At 53.7% G+C, this 15,521-nt stretch overlaps 6 protein-coding genes across 6 annotated transcripts; 3 read left to right on the plus strand and 3 right to left on the minus strand.

Annotated features, from left to right (window-relative positions):
- Positions 1-1,946: 1,946 nt before the first annotated feature.
- Positions 1,947-3,808, plus strand: J4E79_011266 (uncharacterized protein; the record flags this gene model as incomplete). The annotated part of the gene is made up of 3 exons (XM_049360097.1): positions 1,947-2,005; positions 2,060-2,159; positions 2,297-3,808. The coding sequence occupies 3 exons, from the start codon at positions 1,947-1,949 to the stop codon at positions 3,806-3,808; spliced, it is 1,671 nt and encodes a 556-aa protein (XP_049205455.1).
- A 1,336-nt stretch (positions 3,809-5,144) lies between these two features.
- On the minus strand, positions 5,145-6,226 carry J4E79_011267 (uncharacterized protein; the record flags this gene model as incomplete). Its single annotated transcript, XM_049360098.1, has 3 exons — positions 5,145-5,196; positions 5,369-5,832; positions 5,897-6,226. The coding sequence occupies 3 exons, from the start codon at positions 6,224-6,226 to the stop codon at positions 5,145-5,147; spliced, it is 846 nt and encodes a 281-aa protein (XP_049205456.1).
- A 673-nt stretch (positions 6,227-6,899) lies between these two features.
- J4E79_011268 (uncharacterized protein) lies at positions 6,900-8,019 on the minus strand (the record flags this gene model as incomplete). The annotated part of the gene is made up of 4 exons (XM_049360099.1): positions 6,900-7,158; positions 7,206-7,369; positions 7,419-7,933; positions 7,983-8,019. 4 exons carry the CDS (start codon positions 8,017-8,019, stop codon positions 6,900-6,902), a joined length of 975 nt encoding a protein of 324 aa, XP_049205457.1.
- A 412-nt stretch (positions 8,020-8,431) lies between these two features.
- J4E79_011269 (uncharacterized protein) lies at positions 8,432-8,742 on the plus strand (the record flags this gene model as incomplete). The annotated part of the gene is made up of 2 exons (XM_049360100.1): positions 8,432-8,689; positions 8,725-8,742. 2 exons carry the CDS (start codon positions 8,432-8,434, stop codon positions 8,740-8,742), a joined length of 276 nt encoding a protein of 91 aa, XP_049205458.1.
- A 1,179-nt stretch (positions 8,743-9,921) lies between these two features.
- J4E79_011270 (uncharacterized protein) lies at positions 9,922-11,539 on the minus strand (the record flags this gene model as incomplete). Its single annotated transcript, XM_049360101.1, has 4 exons — positions 9,922-11,073; positions 11,123-11,215; positions 11,266-11,391; positions 11,441-11,539. The coding sequence occupies 4 exons, from the start codon at positions 11,537-11,539 to the stop codon at positions 9,922-9,924; spliced, it is 1,470 nt and encodes a 489-aa protein (XP_049205459.1).
- Positions 11,540-13,758: 2,219 nt separating this feature from the next.
- On the plus strand, positions 13,759-15,243 carry J4E79_011271 (uncharacterized protein; the record flags this gene model as incomplete). Its single annotated transcript, XM_049360102.1, has 1 exon — positions 13,759-15,243. One exon carries the CDS (start codon positions 13,759-13,761, stop codon positions 15,241-15,243), a length of 1,485 nt encoding a protein of 494 aa, XP_049205460.1.
- Positions 15,244-15,521: the final 278 nt, after the last annotated feature.

The following is a 15,521-nucleotide window of genomic DNA, read 5'->3' on the forward strand; positions in this document are numbered from 1 at the left end:
CGCACCACTACAGTCTAGGAAGTAGACGATCTCTACGATAATGTATACTTCTACTGAGCCTACAGACTAAATTCTTCAAAAACGTGGATTCACTGAAAACGGCGCGCCACACGGAATCTCTCATCCTGGTCCTCAATCGGAGGAGGTTGGACCTCCGATATATCCCGACATCAGTCTGACATGTGCCAGACGCCCGTTCAGCCCTACATGCACGTCTGTCTTCCTTGCATGCGCCGCGGGCGAAGAAGCTTACTTTGTTCTAGAACACCCAGTCCATCCATCTGCACTACAGTACATGCGTCACTCAAAATCAAGTTTCCTTATCTCCACCATGTACCCTTTACGGCAAAAATCTCGACCATGAGGGTCACCACTGGGTTCCCGGCCGGTAGTAACTAAATTAACTAGACCATGTTGATTGCGCTCACGATGTCGGAGCTGTATGTATGGACTAGGGCGGTGGATACAATGCGGGAATTATGTGTAGTTGAGAAAGCAAGCGATTGTGGGTCTGTATATACTTTAATGTACGTACATACATGTACATGGATATGATATGGATATGATGAGGCTCTGCTCGCATTACCCACAGTTGCGGCAATGCAGGTCTAGCCGCAGATTTTCGTGACCGTGCATGCTCGGACCGAGATTAAGGTAGGGGAAGAGTTGAGTGGTCAGTGGTGTAGTGTAGGAGAGGCTGGTGGCTGGTTTCAGCGTGGCGGTCAAGACAGTCGTGACGGCGACGGCGTGGCTGTATCGGCGATGCAGATGCGTTGAGATGGAGTCAGTGTGAGACGGAGGCAGGAACGATGGTTCACATGAATAACACCGCAAGTCAAACCTAGATAGCCATACCCCTCCATTGAGTGAGCAACGACACGCAATACACATGCACACCCTCCACCCAATCCCTCCACGTCAGGCGACCCTCGTTCGACCAGACAGCAGAAATTCCTGTCTCAACGATAGCATTCGTCGAACAATGGAACCGGCGAGGTGCATTCGCACGTTTCGGAATTTGAGCTGCAGGTTGGCCGATGCTGCAAGATGGGCGGCAACCATGCCAGGTGTGGCGCAATCGCAGCTGCTATCCATGTGCAATGCGTAAGAGGTAGAAAAGCGCACTAGAAGGCTGGGTAGTACCATGTGGAGATACTTCGGGAGAGCCGCAAGCAAAACCCTGAAGAGCTTAGGCTTAGTTAGAGCAGGAGGGCGATGTGACTCCAAGCGAGGAACGAGGAATAGTGGGTGTTGTCGGCGGGTTTGTTGGATAGGCTGTAAGACGGAGGTATTCATGATTGTATCGCAGTGAATTACTCTGGACGCGCGTAATACATGTCTCTGAATGCTACTTGCACAGGCAGCGCTGCTATCGCCATGGCCGCCGTTCGCGGTGTCTTCTTATCGGAAGACCTTCTTTGGGACGGCCCCTGCTGCCAGCCCCGGCCTGCCAATGCGACGCCTAATGATTGCGCCAGAAAATTCTAAGACGTGAGCGCAACCAGGAGCCGCGCTAGACAGGCGACTACAATGATGCGAGCAGGCCTACTGGACTTGTCGCGTCTCCACTTGCAGCCCATGAGCTCATCAGGGTGCAGGCCGCCCTTGCCCGCTTTATCCCACGCGCAGCCAGCTAATGTGGTATATCTAACGCGGTACCTACACGCGGCCGCGGCCAGCTGAGTAGAGTCCTGCCCTTACTTTACTTTGGTTGCATATCTGTGACGTGCGGCGCTTTCTGTGTCTACTTCCTCCCACGCTTCGAATCAGCATCTCTCAGCTTGCTGACTGCATCGCCGTCCACGTTCGCATATTATACCACCTACGCCTGCTAGAAGTAAAAGGATACACTGTCGCTGGTTACATTTCTACAATCGAAAAACCCCTCTAAACACCTTTTCGGTGGTGTTTGGTTCGACTCATAAAAAGACGACCCTCGTTACATCATGCCTCGCCCAGGTGTCGGGGTCTTCGGCAGACATGCCGTGCCCACCCTGGAGATCAAGTACGCTTCTACCACCGCCAAACCTCAACATGGCGATATCTAACACATTCCCAGGCCGGAGTCGCCTTTTGTCGTTTTCTACGGAGAGTCGTCCGAGTCGCATGAGACGGAGCTGAGGGGCAAGTTGATTCTGAACAACCCAGAGTCCATGTCAGTGAGGAGCTTGCGGATAACACTCACGGGCACACGCAAAGTCTCGTACGGTAACGCCCCTTTCTGGAGGTTTAACAGAGCTGCATGCTAATTGCCCGCTCACGCAGATGGCATTTGACCAACACCGTCAGCCCGCAGCCGATTACGCAAAAGACCAACTTCCTCGTCGAAGAACTCCACCTCTTTCCCGTCGACGTCGGCAGCAAGACCAAAGCGCACAAGCTCAACGCCGGATACCATGAGTGGGATTTCAAGTTCAAGATGCCGCCCAACCTCGACCAGAGCGTGGAGGGGCTGCCGACCAACTGGGTGGTTTATAGTCTCAAGGCCCACGTGGATAGAGGGTACATGAGCAAGCAGCTCAGTGCTACGGCGCACATCCGCGTCATTCGCACGCTCGGACGCGACATGCTCGAATCCATGCCTATGGAGCAAATCAACGAGGATATCTGGGCGAACAAGCTGGCCTACAAGATTACGGTCCCGCAGAAGAACTACATTGTCGGAACGTCGATAACGGCCGATTTCGTGCTGATTCCCCTGCGCAAGGGTGTGGAGATTTCGACAATCAAGATGGAGCTGATAGAATCGCGGCAATTGTTCGCTGACTATGCTGGCCGCCGGATAAGTCACAACAACGACATGCAGGTTGCGGTCACAGAAGGCGACATGCCCGAAGACTCTGCGCGCAGGGTCCCCGACGGAACAGAAGACACAGACGCGCTATTCGACGAGTCGCATCGCTTTTCCATGACACTCGATCTACCCAAGTCGCTCAAGAACTGCCGGCAATCCGTGGACACAGAAAACATACGGCTAACGCACAAACTGCGCTTATACGTCAACCTCAAGAACCCCGAAGGCCACACTTCACAACTGCTAGTAAAAAACCACGTCCACCTCTTCATCTCGCCGAACCTGCCCCCCAATGAAGACCAAAGCGTAGTCGTAGACCAAAACATCCTAAACGCGCAAGCCATCCAAGACGAAGTCAACCAAAACGCGCCCCCGACATACGGGCTCCACCAGCTCGACTCGCTCTACAACGACATCGACCCCTCCGGCTTCATGACACCCGGCGGCGTCCACAGCATGATGAACAGCGGGGCCAACACGCCCTTCTACGCGCAATCGCGGCGCGGCTCAGCCGAAGACCTCACGTCGCTCGACGCAGCCGTCCACCAACCCGGCGGCGGCGCCTCCGCAGCTGCCCTCCAACACCGCCTCGCTAACCTCAGCATGCACCACTCCGACCGCCCCACCCGCTTCCAACCCTCCCGCCAACACTCCTCCGGCGAAAGCACGCCCGCCCACGGCACAAACACCAACAACAACACCGAACAAGCGTACTTCGACCTCCCGCCCTCAAACTACGACATGGACGCCCTCGCCCGCACGCCCAGCTACAACACTGCTGTGCGCACGCCCGCTGGTTCGCGTACGCCTGGCGGCATGGATATGGATTTGCCGAGCTACGAGATTGCGATGAGTAGACCTAGTAGTCCTAGTAGGAGTCGGGGTAGTAGGGGGACTACCCCGAGTCCTACAAGGAGTTTGGATACGTTGAATGAGGAGACGTATCGGAATACGCAGATGAATAGTCGGAGGCAGAGTCCACGGACGGCGAGTCCGAGTAGTGAGGGGAGGTAGGGGGGGTGGTTTCTGTGGGGGATGGTTGGTTGGGGAGAGGGGGGGGTTTGTTGGGTTTGCTACGCGGTTGTTTTCATGGTATTTCATCGCCTGCTTCCCCTGTCATCTTTATGATTACGTTCACGAGCGCATGTTAGACGCAGAGACGCATATCTCTTTCACTTCAGCATTTGTATAGATATAGATTTAGACTTCCACTTTTGTTGGGCTTGTTGTAGGGCTTCACCACTCTCGATTGGGTTGGACTGGGTTGGATACAGAGGTAGTAGAGGAGGGAGGATACCCCATGCGCATCGTTTTCTTACAATGCATAGTAATTACACATATCATTACACTCCATTCATCATCTATCATGTTTGCTTGCTTGATCTGCATCTGCATCTACCATCCTCCATCTTCAATATCAACATGACGTAGCGAATCACCTTGGCATCGCATGACTCGTGTCTCATCTCTCCATGGACAGCCACTTACACATTCATTCCCCCACGACTGACTCAATGCGTACCCTTCTGGGCTGAGACATGCAAGATGTACAGATAAGAACAAGGTCACGCGTACTACGTAGATTGTGCTAGATCTTCCACCTCTCACACACGCCAAGCTGTCATCGGATCGTGGGCTGCCCAGGTGTCGGGTAAACACCGGGATGTTCGGGCAGATGACCGAGATGTAGATTGTCGATCCATGGATTGGCGAGCTAGTATGAGTTTGGTAGTGTTCCCGCTGTGTTGGCTGCACGTATACTTCCGAAGTTGAACCACGAGTTTCTGAGAAGTGAGGACCATGCAGGTCTTGATAAGTAAATTGTTTCTTGGACATACTTGGCATATACTGACTCAAAGTACATGCTTGTGCAGAACAAGCAGTACGGTACAACTTCATCACCAAAAACTCATCTCTAGGTAGCCAGTCCAACATATACAACTTCCTTACTCATTATCCCATGTTCTTATATACTCTTCCTCATCTACATCTACCCATCCTATACCCACACCCACACAGTATTTATCCAGTCCTATATCTATCCCCTCACACCCACCCTACGAAGGATAATGCTCAAACAAAAACCCCGCCGCCATCTCCGTATCCCCCTCGGTTGCATTCAACGCCGCCAGCGCCTCCTGCCTGCTAAACCCCAACACAACCAACTTCTGCACTTCCTCATCTGGCCAAGCCGCGCGCGCCGCAGGTAGATTACTAACCATGTTGCGGATCTGATCAGCCGTGATATTTTGGAGTCCACTTCCACTTCCACCACCCATTCCGCTTCCACCGCCTACCCCACCCACCCCACCCATCGCCGCTCCACCAAAATCATAAATAGGCGTTTTATCTAGATCAACATCCGTTCGTAGAGACAATCCAAGCGCTTTAACCCACCCCGCCTGCACAGTCTCAGTATCGAGATTGCGGTCGGTGATGTATTCGATATCATCATCACAATCCCCCGCATTAAAATACTCCCAGCCCATCATCCCCCCAAACCCCCTCCCCACCTTATAATAACTCTGCCGTAACTGCTGAGCAACCACCGCCAGCCGTCCCACATCAACATACCCCCCACCATTCGCCTCATTCGTAACCACGCCCATGACAATCTTCTCTGGTTTCCAGCCCGCGGCGATGATGGTGTCGTACCACGCCGTTGTAAACGCGTCGCCCCAGCCGCAGTAGAATTGCGTGTTGTACCAGGCTATTTCTTTCCCCCAGACGCTGCATTCGAGCTCGGGGTAGCTGAAGCCGGAGAGATGGCGGAGCGTGGGGTGTAAGGGGTTGGGGGTGGGGCCGCTGGCGAGCATGGGTCGGGGCGGGCGGAGGTGAGCGGGGATTTTGGGGTCCGGGATTAGGGCTGTGGCGACGGGTGCGAGGGTGATTAGGAATTCGGGGCCGAAGTCGCTGCGTAGACGCGAGATGAGGCGGGTGGTGGTGGAGAGGGGGATGGCTTCTTCGATGTCGAGGTCCAGGCCTGAGAGGGAGCGGGCGGTTATTAGGGCGGCGAGGGGGGTGTAGTATGCTTCGAACTGTGGGGATTTATTAGCTTTATGGTCTTGAGGGATGATGGGATGGGATGGGGTGGTGGCATACACTCTCTTCATCTCCGCTCAACTTCTCGTAACTCCCCTTTGCTGCTCCACCCAGCATACCCAATACCTTGACCCCACTCCCTTGTAACCAATTCACCTCGCCCCATAACTGATCAAACCTCTTATCATCCGGGCTATGATCATTCAGCGTGATATTCCCAGGGCCATCGTTGAGGTGGATAGCCGCAACAATCACATGCGTGATGCCCGTGTTGTTCGTGAGCAGCGGAAGCAACGAGTGGTAAGTGCCGTTTGAGTCGTGGAAAGTCTGGTGGTAGACGATGAGACGTGGGCCGGTGGATGGCGGAAGGAGTTTCGCATTGGGAGTCATTGCTGAGTCAGTGGAGGAAGCGTGGTGAGCAGACCGCCCGTGGACGGATTGCAGACCTGGTACGTGGACGCGTTCCTGCAGGTCCGTAGGGCTGAGGTGGGGCACGCGCGCTACGTCATTCATCGGTGCCAGGGGCATCATCGCCGCTAGGGGCATCATCGCGAGCCAGCACAGGAAATTCATAATGTCGGTGTAGTTGTATGTAGTATTAAGGAACGACGCACAAGTGCGAATTTTTATATTCCATCCCTCCTGGCATCAGCAGGACATGCCTGTGGTGTACTTTGGTTGTCAAGCTGCGATTTTACTGAGATCCATGGTTGTGATACACTGAAGCACCATGAGCCACAGTTCCACTTCATGGGAGAAGGACAGCCTGCATACTCAAATATTGAGGACAGAACGTGCTGGAATAGACGTAGAGTAGTCGTAGTACACTGAAACCAACGCTCACATTCAACACGTGATATCAGTGTGGTTGTATGTAGTATTGCATGCATGTACTCAGTAGCATACCCTGACCAGAACGCCATTTGCTGTCCGATAAAGACACAGCCCCAATCCTTGTAACCAGAACAAAGCAGGAAAGCTCCTAGACACTAACGTCTCGTATTGCTCACCAATCCTGCAGACCACTCAAAGCGTAACAGTCGTAGCATCCTCCTGGGACAGGCTAGTGGTAGCCGTTGCTGTATTCGTGTCGTGTGTCACCGTTCATTCCGCCAAAGTACGGGTGGATGACCGTCTGCTTTGCTGAGATGCGGCCGGCGGGGTCGTAGACAAGCAGCGCATCGAGGAGATCAAGGCCAACTTCGTCGAGGTTGGTGACTATGTTTGCGACGTCTGTCCGGCCCCACTTGGGGAACGAGGGCTTGAAGTCGGGGAAGGAGGTGACGCCAGGCCAGTCTTGCTCGTTGGGTGTGCCGAGGATACTAGACATACTTAGTATATGGAGATAGTATAGGGTGAGAGTGCATACCGGAAGATCTTGAAGATCTCGTCAATTTCCGAATCACCAGGGAACAGAGGCTTGCGCGTGCACATCTCGGCGAAGATGCAGCCAACAGACCACATGTCGACACCAGTTGAATATTGGCGACCACCAAGAAGAATCTCCGGAGCGCGGTACCATAGCGTGACGACCTATGATATGTCAGACGACGACCCCAAATCACATATGCAGTATCCATACCTCATGGGTGTATGTTCGCAGCGGAACACCAAACGCACGCGCCAAACCGAAATCCGCCAACTTGAGATTACAGTCCTTGTCAATGAGCAAGTTCTGCGGCTTCAGATCACGATGCAGCACGCGATGAGCATGGCAATACCGCACGCCCTGACACAGCTGCATCATAAACTTCTTAACCATCTTATCGTCCATGCTCAGGCTCTGTCCCGCCAGCCCAGACCCCTCCGGCAGCGCCTTGCCCCGTCCGCCCTGGCTGACCGGCAGCGCCTCCATGTACTTCTTCAGATCCAGATCCAGGAACTCGAAGACGAGGTAGAGCTTGTGGCCGTCGGCGTGTACGATGTTGAGGAGGCGCACAATGTTGGGGTCGTTCATCTCTTTGAGGAGTGAGATCTCGCGGATGGCCGTCGAAGGGACGCCTTCATCTTCGGCTTCGAGGCGGATCTTCTTGAGGGCGACGATGCGTTGGTCTTTGGTGGTGAGGTCGCGCGCTTTGTAGACGACTCCGTAGGTTCCTGAGATTATGTCAGTAGGCGCATATTAAGCCATCAAGAAATAGCGTACCCTCTCCAACCTTCTCCAACTTCTGGTAGTTCTCCATGGTGGCGGGCTGGGGACTGCGATTGCTTCAGACGACAAGCGGTCAAGCGTGTTGAGGTGGATCGCGGGAGATGCAGTTTCGCCGCGAGTCTGTATTATTCCCGGTTCGAGGTGGGACGAGGGTATTGGATGCCTCTCGTGTGTACCTGTGGTTAGTACGTGCGGGCAGAGAGGAAGGTGCAGCGGGGAGCAGGGGACGAGGGTGTCTGGTGTTAGGAAATTCGAGATGTAAACACCCTTGACGCATCGGGCAACGCGCACCCGTCAGCCACAAACGCGAGCTTAGTCAACAATACCTCCCACGTTTCTACAGCCCCATCATTATCAACATCTACCCGTGGACCCTGCTCACAAATATCTACACATACATCCTCACTTTCCCAAAACTTTCTGCTGTCGAACCCACACGCAAAATGCACCACCTAGACCCCCATGAACGCCCTCCAGACAGCATACGCAACGTCTACAAAAAGTACCAGAAAATGAAAGCAAAAGACATAGACCTAGATGGCGACATCATCGATCTCTCCAGCGACGCCGCCGCGTCATCAAACCCCAAAGTGCGCGTAGTAAAGGAATACACCGCAGAAGACCTGACCGCCATTTTCCGTTCTTTCGCCGGTGACGGTGAAGACGGGGGAAAACTGCAAGCCACAGATCTGGCAAGATCGGTACCAGTGTATGAACACGAAGATATGCCAGGTAGGAACGTCCCGTGTTTTGAATAAATGAATTGTTCCACGCTTGCTCATCTCCCGATTTCTCATTTTCATACCTTCCTTCATACCTCAACTCCTAACACCTCCCCCAGGCCTCCACATAACCCCCTCCCTCCTCCCCCTCCCCACCCAAATCACCCTCTTATCAACCCTCCTTCACACGTCCCTCTCCTCCCCCACGCACCTCACAAACATACACACCCATTACACGCTCTCCTACCCCACCTCCCCATCCTCTTCTTCCCCCTCATCCCCATCCCCCTCATTCTTCTCCCTTCCCCCTTCCTCCCCCACTCCCATCGCCGTACCCCTCTCCCCCTCCATCCACAAACCACTCACCATATCCCAACTCCTAAACAAAAAGTTGCGCTGGACAACCCTAGGTGGCCAATACGACTGGACCGCAAAAGGATATCCAGATACAACACCTCCACCCTTTCCTCCGCAAACAAAGTCGTTACTGGAAGCCCTCTTCCCCGAGACAAAAGCGGAAGCCGCGATCGTGAACCTGTATTCTCCAGGCGATACACTGAGTGTACATCGCGACGTCGCTGAAACGAGTAGCACGGGACTTGTTAGTGTGAGTTTGGGGTGTGATGCGATTTTCGTCTTAGGGACGTCGAGTACGGCAAGTACATCAAGCACATCAAGCACAGTAAATACGGGAGAGGCGGAGGGGGGAGAAAAGACAGAGGAGAAGATCATAACGCTAAGACTGAGATCAGGCAGTGTGGTATACATGTCCGGGGAGTCGAGGTTTGCATGGCATGGGGTGCCTCAGATAATGGCGGGGACGTGTCCTGAGTATCTTCAAGACTGGCCCGCGTCGTCAGCAGAGGGGGAAGAAGATAATGAAGAAGGAGGAGGAGGGGAGTATGAAGCGTGGAGGGGGTGGATGGCGAATAAACGGGTTAATCTGAATGTGAGACAGATGTTTGATTGATCACTCTACACCACCCCACATCACATCACAACAGAACAGATGGAGATTACAAAAGCATTATCATGTATTAGTACTATTCAAAGCAAAAAGGGGTATGTATATATATCCACATCCACATCCAACAACCATCGCCCGCCCACTTCACCACCTCCCCATCAACGCACACCTACCACAGCGTAACCTTCGACCCAACATCCACATCCTCATCAGACGTACACGTAGCGATCATGAGACTTTTCCACTAGTATTTCCCCGGCTCACCAGGAACCGCACTCCCCGGTGCCGTCGTCGCACTACCAGGCACCGCAGACGCAGGCGCACTAGTATTACCACCCGTGACAGCATGGTCAGTCGAGTTAGTACCAGCACCCTCCAGACCCGTAGTCTGGATAGGAGCAGGTTGCGTCTTCTCCTCGGGATACATGTTCTGCGGGCTAGTATCGCCAGAAACAGGGCTGGTGGGAACGTCGTTTGTAACTTTACCCGCTGCGCCGCTGATGACCTGCCACCACTGCTCCGCAGCCTGTGGCGTGTGTGCTTTGAACGCAAATTCGTGTGTCATGGAGAACGCACCGCCGATCTTTCCCTTTGACACATCCTTGCCCTTGACATTAAACTTCTGTCCATTCACCGCACCGATCATACAATCAGGGATATAGAGCGACAGTTCGGGGACTGGGTCCTTAGCAAAGTCGTCGTCTGTCTTGAACTCGTGCAGGAACTTGGAGGGCGTTACGACGTAGTAGTTTGTGTCGTAGGAGCGCATGATCTTGCCCTTCTTTTCGAGCGAGCCCGAGATGAGGGGCTGCGTCGCGCGGTGGTTCTGGTTGGGGAAGCTGATGTCGGAGAGGGTGCGGGCTGGGGCCGCGGGGTCGATCAGCACGGTGTTGTTGCGCTGGATGAAGCCGTTCCATTCGAAGTCTTGGGGGATGCGCTGCGATGTGCCGACCATGTCGCCGTATGCGGCTTTGGTGTGCTCGGCTTGGGTGTTGACGACTTGCAGGAACTGGCCCATGCCGGACTGGATGGTCTGGATGATGTGGGCTTCGAACTGGGCGAATGAGTTCTGCACGCTGATCAAGTCCTGGCGGTTGTTGTTCTCCTCTTGGACTTGCTTGTGGAGGCGGTGGTTGACGCCGCGCTGGAGGATGTAGGGGTCGTCGGTGGCCTTCATGTTGCCGCTGTGCGAGTCGAAGACTGCCGTGTGCTGGCCGAGGAGCTCAATCTGCTTCTGGGTGTGCAGGCGAGCCTTGTCGACAGCCTTACTGCCCTTGCCAGCTCCCTTGGTGAGCTCCTTGCTCTTGTTCTTGATCTCGGTGTGGAGGCGGTCGAAGATGGGGAGGACGGCGCCCTTGAGCTGCTTTGCGGTCTCGTAGTGTTGGTTGGAGATGCCCTGCCATGGTTAGACAGAGAAATGTTATGTGATGTGGGAGAAGTCGTACCTGGGTGTTGGACCTGATGTTCTCGAACATGCCCGCAATACCACCGAGCGACTGATCGAAGTGGTGGCCCTCCTTCAGGGGATCCTTGACCGTCTGTTCAACGTCAGTAGCTGTATCGCTCTCGTATTGAGTCGTCGACCAACCTTCAAGACGCGCTCATACTCCTTGCCGTGTGCGTGGTTCGTCTTCTCCGTGGCTGTGACATAATCCTCGAGGTAGGCGACGGCGTGCTTCCAGGCTTGCAATCGCTCCGCAAAGAGCTTCGTGACCTGGAACACGTTAGGAACTTTCCCTCTCGCCGATCTCCAGACTGCTCACCTCTGAGGTGTCCTCTCCTGGGATGGCATCGTCGTCGGCAGATCGGTTGGTGAGGCTGCGCGTGGGCATCTCACTCGTGGCAGAGGTGGGCGCAGACATATTGCAGGTGTGTCGTGATACTGAAGAAACAAGGTGCAGTCGTGGAACGTGTCTTCGCACGTGTAGGAGGTAACGTTGTTGTTGCTGTGAAGCTCGAAGACGCGGCTAGCGAGATTTGGTTGGTGAAGGCGGGGTTCGCGTTCTTTCGGAAATGAGCCCGTGTCGTATGCTGCACGAGGGACTTTTATAATAAAGATATCTGGTTCAGTAGGATTATTTATTCCAGGGTAAAATCAGGGTCCAGGGAGGGGTTTAAGTTTGATTCAAAGCTCCGGGGGCGCATCTAGATCGACACTCACACATGCCGGAGAAGCAGGGTGCCATGAGGGTTTGGCTGGCCCTGTGACGTCAACGCTCGCAGCTTTAGTCTAGATCCACGCGGGATCTACGCCAGGAAATGGGTTTGGACTGCTGCTGCGCCACGATCCTAGGGGTGATCGCGGGACAGACCCTGACCACATGGTTACATTCAAGGTCGTTGACGTATCGTGGCTTCATGCCATTGCGCCCGAGTGTGAGAGGCTTGTCAGGGTCTCCGCCCAACGCCATAGTACCCCCACATTAGCACCGAGGAACGGCAGAGGCTCCGAAGGCTTTCAACGAGCACAACATTGCGCTAGGTCGAGGTTCAGGTCAGGCAGGTAAATTCCAAGGCTGTGAGTTACCCCTGTCGAAAGGTGTAGAGAAACTCAGACTTTGGTGGTCTCCACGAGGGGTCCTTATTTGTCATGCTGTCAACTTCTATGACAGCGTACCTGTTGCCAGTGTCTAATCAGGTTGAAACCTACCACGAGCTGAGATTGACGCCTGTGGTTATGTCAGAATTCGCGTCGCATTCTACTGTAAACATGCTAATAAATACTAGCGGCCAAAGAGTTTCCATGGAACCTAGGTAACGTGTACCTCCACCCAGATGATGTTTTTGCAATTGCAGAGTGCGACTCGACTTGTAGCCACCCTTATCGTTCAGAATCCGGTGACTGCCCAATTTGATCATATGTGCTTACTACAAAGCTGCATCGTAACAACCTGTACTAACCAGCATGAATGCTGCAACGTCCGAGCAGATAATAGCGAGGGTTTATGGTGTGAGTAGAACAGGGAGTTCTGAATAGTTACGTTCCAACATGACTTGTGTGGTGCATTTATCAGGTGAGCCGTCCCGCGAGTTGATTGGTATCATGGAGTCTGAGGGTGACAGCCCCAGTATCTCCATTTTCTCTCCTCGATTTGGATGATCTGGACGGGGCTGTGTGGTATGAATCCCAGGTGTCTGGAATGGGTACAACACTACGTTGCGAGTAGATCAGCTTGCACCCATGAAGCATGCTAATATTGGGAGTTAATCGGTATGTCTGCAGGGAGAGTCTTGACATCGTTCCCCATCTTGTGAATCCACTCAGTGTATTCCTGGATGTCTCCGCGGTGAGGGCAGCAACGGTTCTGGATCTGCCGCCTGAGGTCAATTGAATGGCGCAACCCCGTTCTCTTCTGCTTCGCAACGTCCGAACCAGTCACTATGGGGTTTCTCGCGAACTAGGCACAGTGACGAGTTGCAAAAGTCCGTCTTCGTCGCTGTGCCTCAATGAGACCTCACGTGGGCAGGATTCCGGTTGGGTTTTGTGTTCCAGAAATGTGCTGCAGTAGGAGCTTCTCTTCGGCCATTGCCTTTCCAAACTAGATAATGTCCAGCGATCAAGTTAGCAAAAGTGTTATGGAGTTGGTGATGTGTTGTGGCCGGGATGAACGGTCTCGGACAGTTGTCAAGGGACAACGATGACGTCGGACCGACCCATACTGCGACCCTTCAATATCCGTTCGTCTACGTTGAACCTCCGGTCGGCATGAGCGCCGCAGACGCGTTGGAGGCTTTGTATAGCAAAAACTGGGGAACAGGACGTATCTCCGATGTGAATTGGAGGCGGCAACCGCTTACCCCACATCTCGGCATACCGAATGCGGCTAAATTCAGCTGTCATCCGAGGTCGAGCTGGGATGTGGGAAGCATGGCATTGGAGAACGGCTTCATCCCCACACACTGCTCTTTGACAAATTAGGCTGTACATATAGGAATTGGCCCTCAGAGCATCAATTCACGACTAGAGAATATATCTTTGTGGTTACCACCATCAACGTGCTACCTACACAGTAGGAGCTGACACGCGCCTCCCCGCATTTCTCCACACGACCGAACACCACAACAACGACCGTTGCTCACAATGGTGATTTCAACAGCAATTCGCATTGCGCCATCGCGCGCAGCTCGCGCCCTCAACCTCCTCCGAACCGTACAATACACACATCCTCCATCATGCCCCTGCCATTCGAACCCCAACTACCATCAGTCGCCGTCTACCGTCCAGCAAGCTCGGCGGCATCTCGCAACGCCCCTCGATCATTCCCAGCAAAAGGAATATGCATTCGAAATGGCAGCATCGAGTATACGATTTGGACCTGGATGTACAAAGGAAGTTGGCATGGACTTCAAGAACATGGGCAGTAAGCGCGTCATGGTCGTCACAGACCCCAACGTGAGGAAACTAGACGCAATGAAGCAGGTCATTGAAGGTCTGGAGAGAGAAGGTGTGACATACGAGGTCTTTGACAAGGTCAGAGTAGAGCCAAAGGACCACAGCATAATGGAAGCCATCAACTTCGCGAAGCCATGGAAACCAGATGCGTACCTAGCTGTTGGCGGTGGTAGTGTCATTGATACAGCCAAGCTGATGAACTTGTACACAACCTTTCCCGACGCAGAGTTCCTAGACTTCGTCAACGCGCCTTTGGGCAAAGGAATGCCAATTCCGTCAAAGCTCTTTCCGCTTATCGCTGTACCAACCACTGCGGGAACTGGTTCTGAGACGACTGGTACTGCTATCTTCGATCTAGTTTCCAAGCGAGCGAAGACTGGTATCGCGCATCGCAACCTGAAGCCCACTTTGGGCATAGTTGATCCGCTGAACACACGTACCATGCCCTCTGCTGTGCACGCATCTTCAGGTCTCGACGTACTGTGCCATTCTCTCGAATCGTGGACCGCAATCCCATACTACGAGCGCACTCCACGACCCACCAACCCCCTCAACCGTCCAGCCTACCAGGGCGCGAACCCAATCTCCGACATTTTCTCTCTCAAGGCCCTGAAAGACACAGTCAAGTACCTGCCCCGTGCGGTGAAAGACCCCGATGACCACGAGGCTCAGTCGCAAATGTTGCTTGCCGCAACCCTCGCTGGTGTAGGTTTCGGTAACGCAGGTGTGCATCTCTGCCACGGCATGTCGTACCCCATCTCAGGCCAGAACCCTGGATACAAACACTCGGGCTACGACGTCGACCACACCATCATCCCACACGGTGTCAGTGTCGCAGTGACCGCGCCTGCAGTCTTCAAGTTCACCGGCGCATCGAACCCTGAGCGACATTTGGCCGCGGCCGAAGCATTCGGTGTCGATATCTCGAACGTCAAAGCAGAGAGCGCGGGAGAAGTACTGAGTGAGGCGCTCGCGGAGTTCTTGGTCAAGCTTGGTGACCAACCACGTGGGTTGAAGGCGCTTGGGTTCGGGAAGGAGCATTTGGATCAGCTGGTTGAGGGTACCATTCCCCAAGCGAGAGTGCTGATGTTGGCGCCTAGTTTGGAAATGCAGAATATTGATGCCGAGAGGGAGCAGTTGCGGGGTTTGTTTGAGGATGCGATGGAGTATTGATAAAATACCGGTGGACATCTAGGTACGCAGTGCAATTTGTAAAATTCGCAGTTTCAAATACAACTGATTTAGCATTTGAAGACAATCGATCTGCAAAGTACTAGCCTCACATTACTACACTATCCATGAATAGGTATCGGGGTTAGCAGGCCTTCTTTAACGCCTGCTCAACTCTGCGCAACTCTGCGCAACTGCTATCGGCGCCCACTTGCTATACACTGGCATCAAAGACGAGAACGACACGGCAAAAAAGCCCTTAAGCATTGCGACGGCTTCTC

Source organism: Alternaria viburni (genome assembly GCF_023758015.1).
Source record: "Alternaria viburni strain BMP 2772 chromosome Unknown scaffold_39, whole genome shotgun sequence".
In the NCBI taxonomy this organism is placed as follows: Eukaryota; Fungi; Ascomycota; class Dothideomycetes; order Pleosporales; family Pleosporaceae; genus Alternaria; species Alternaria viburni.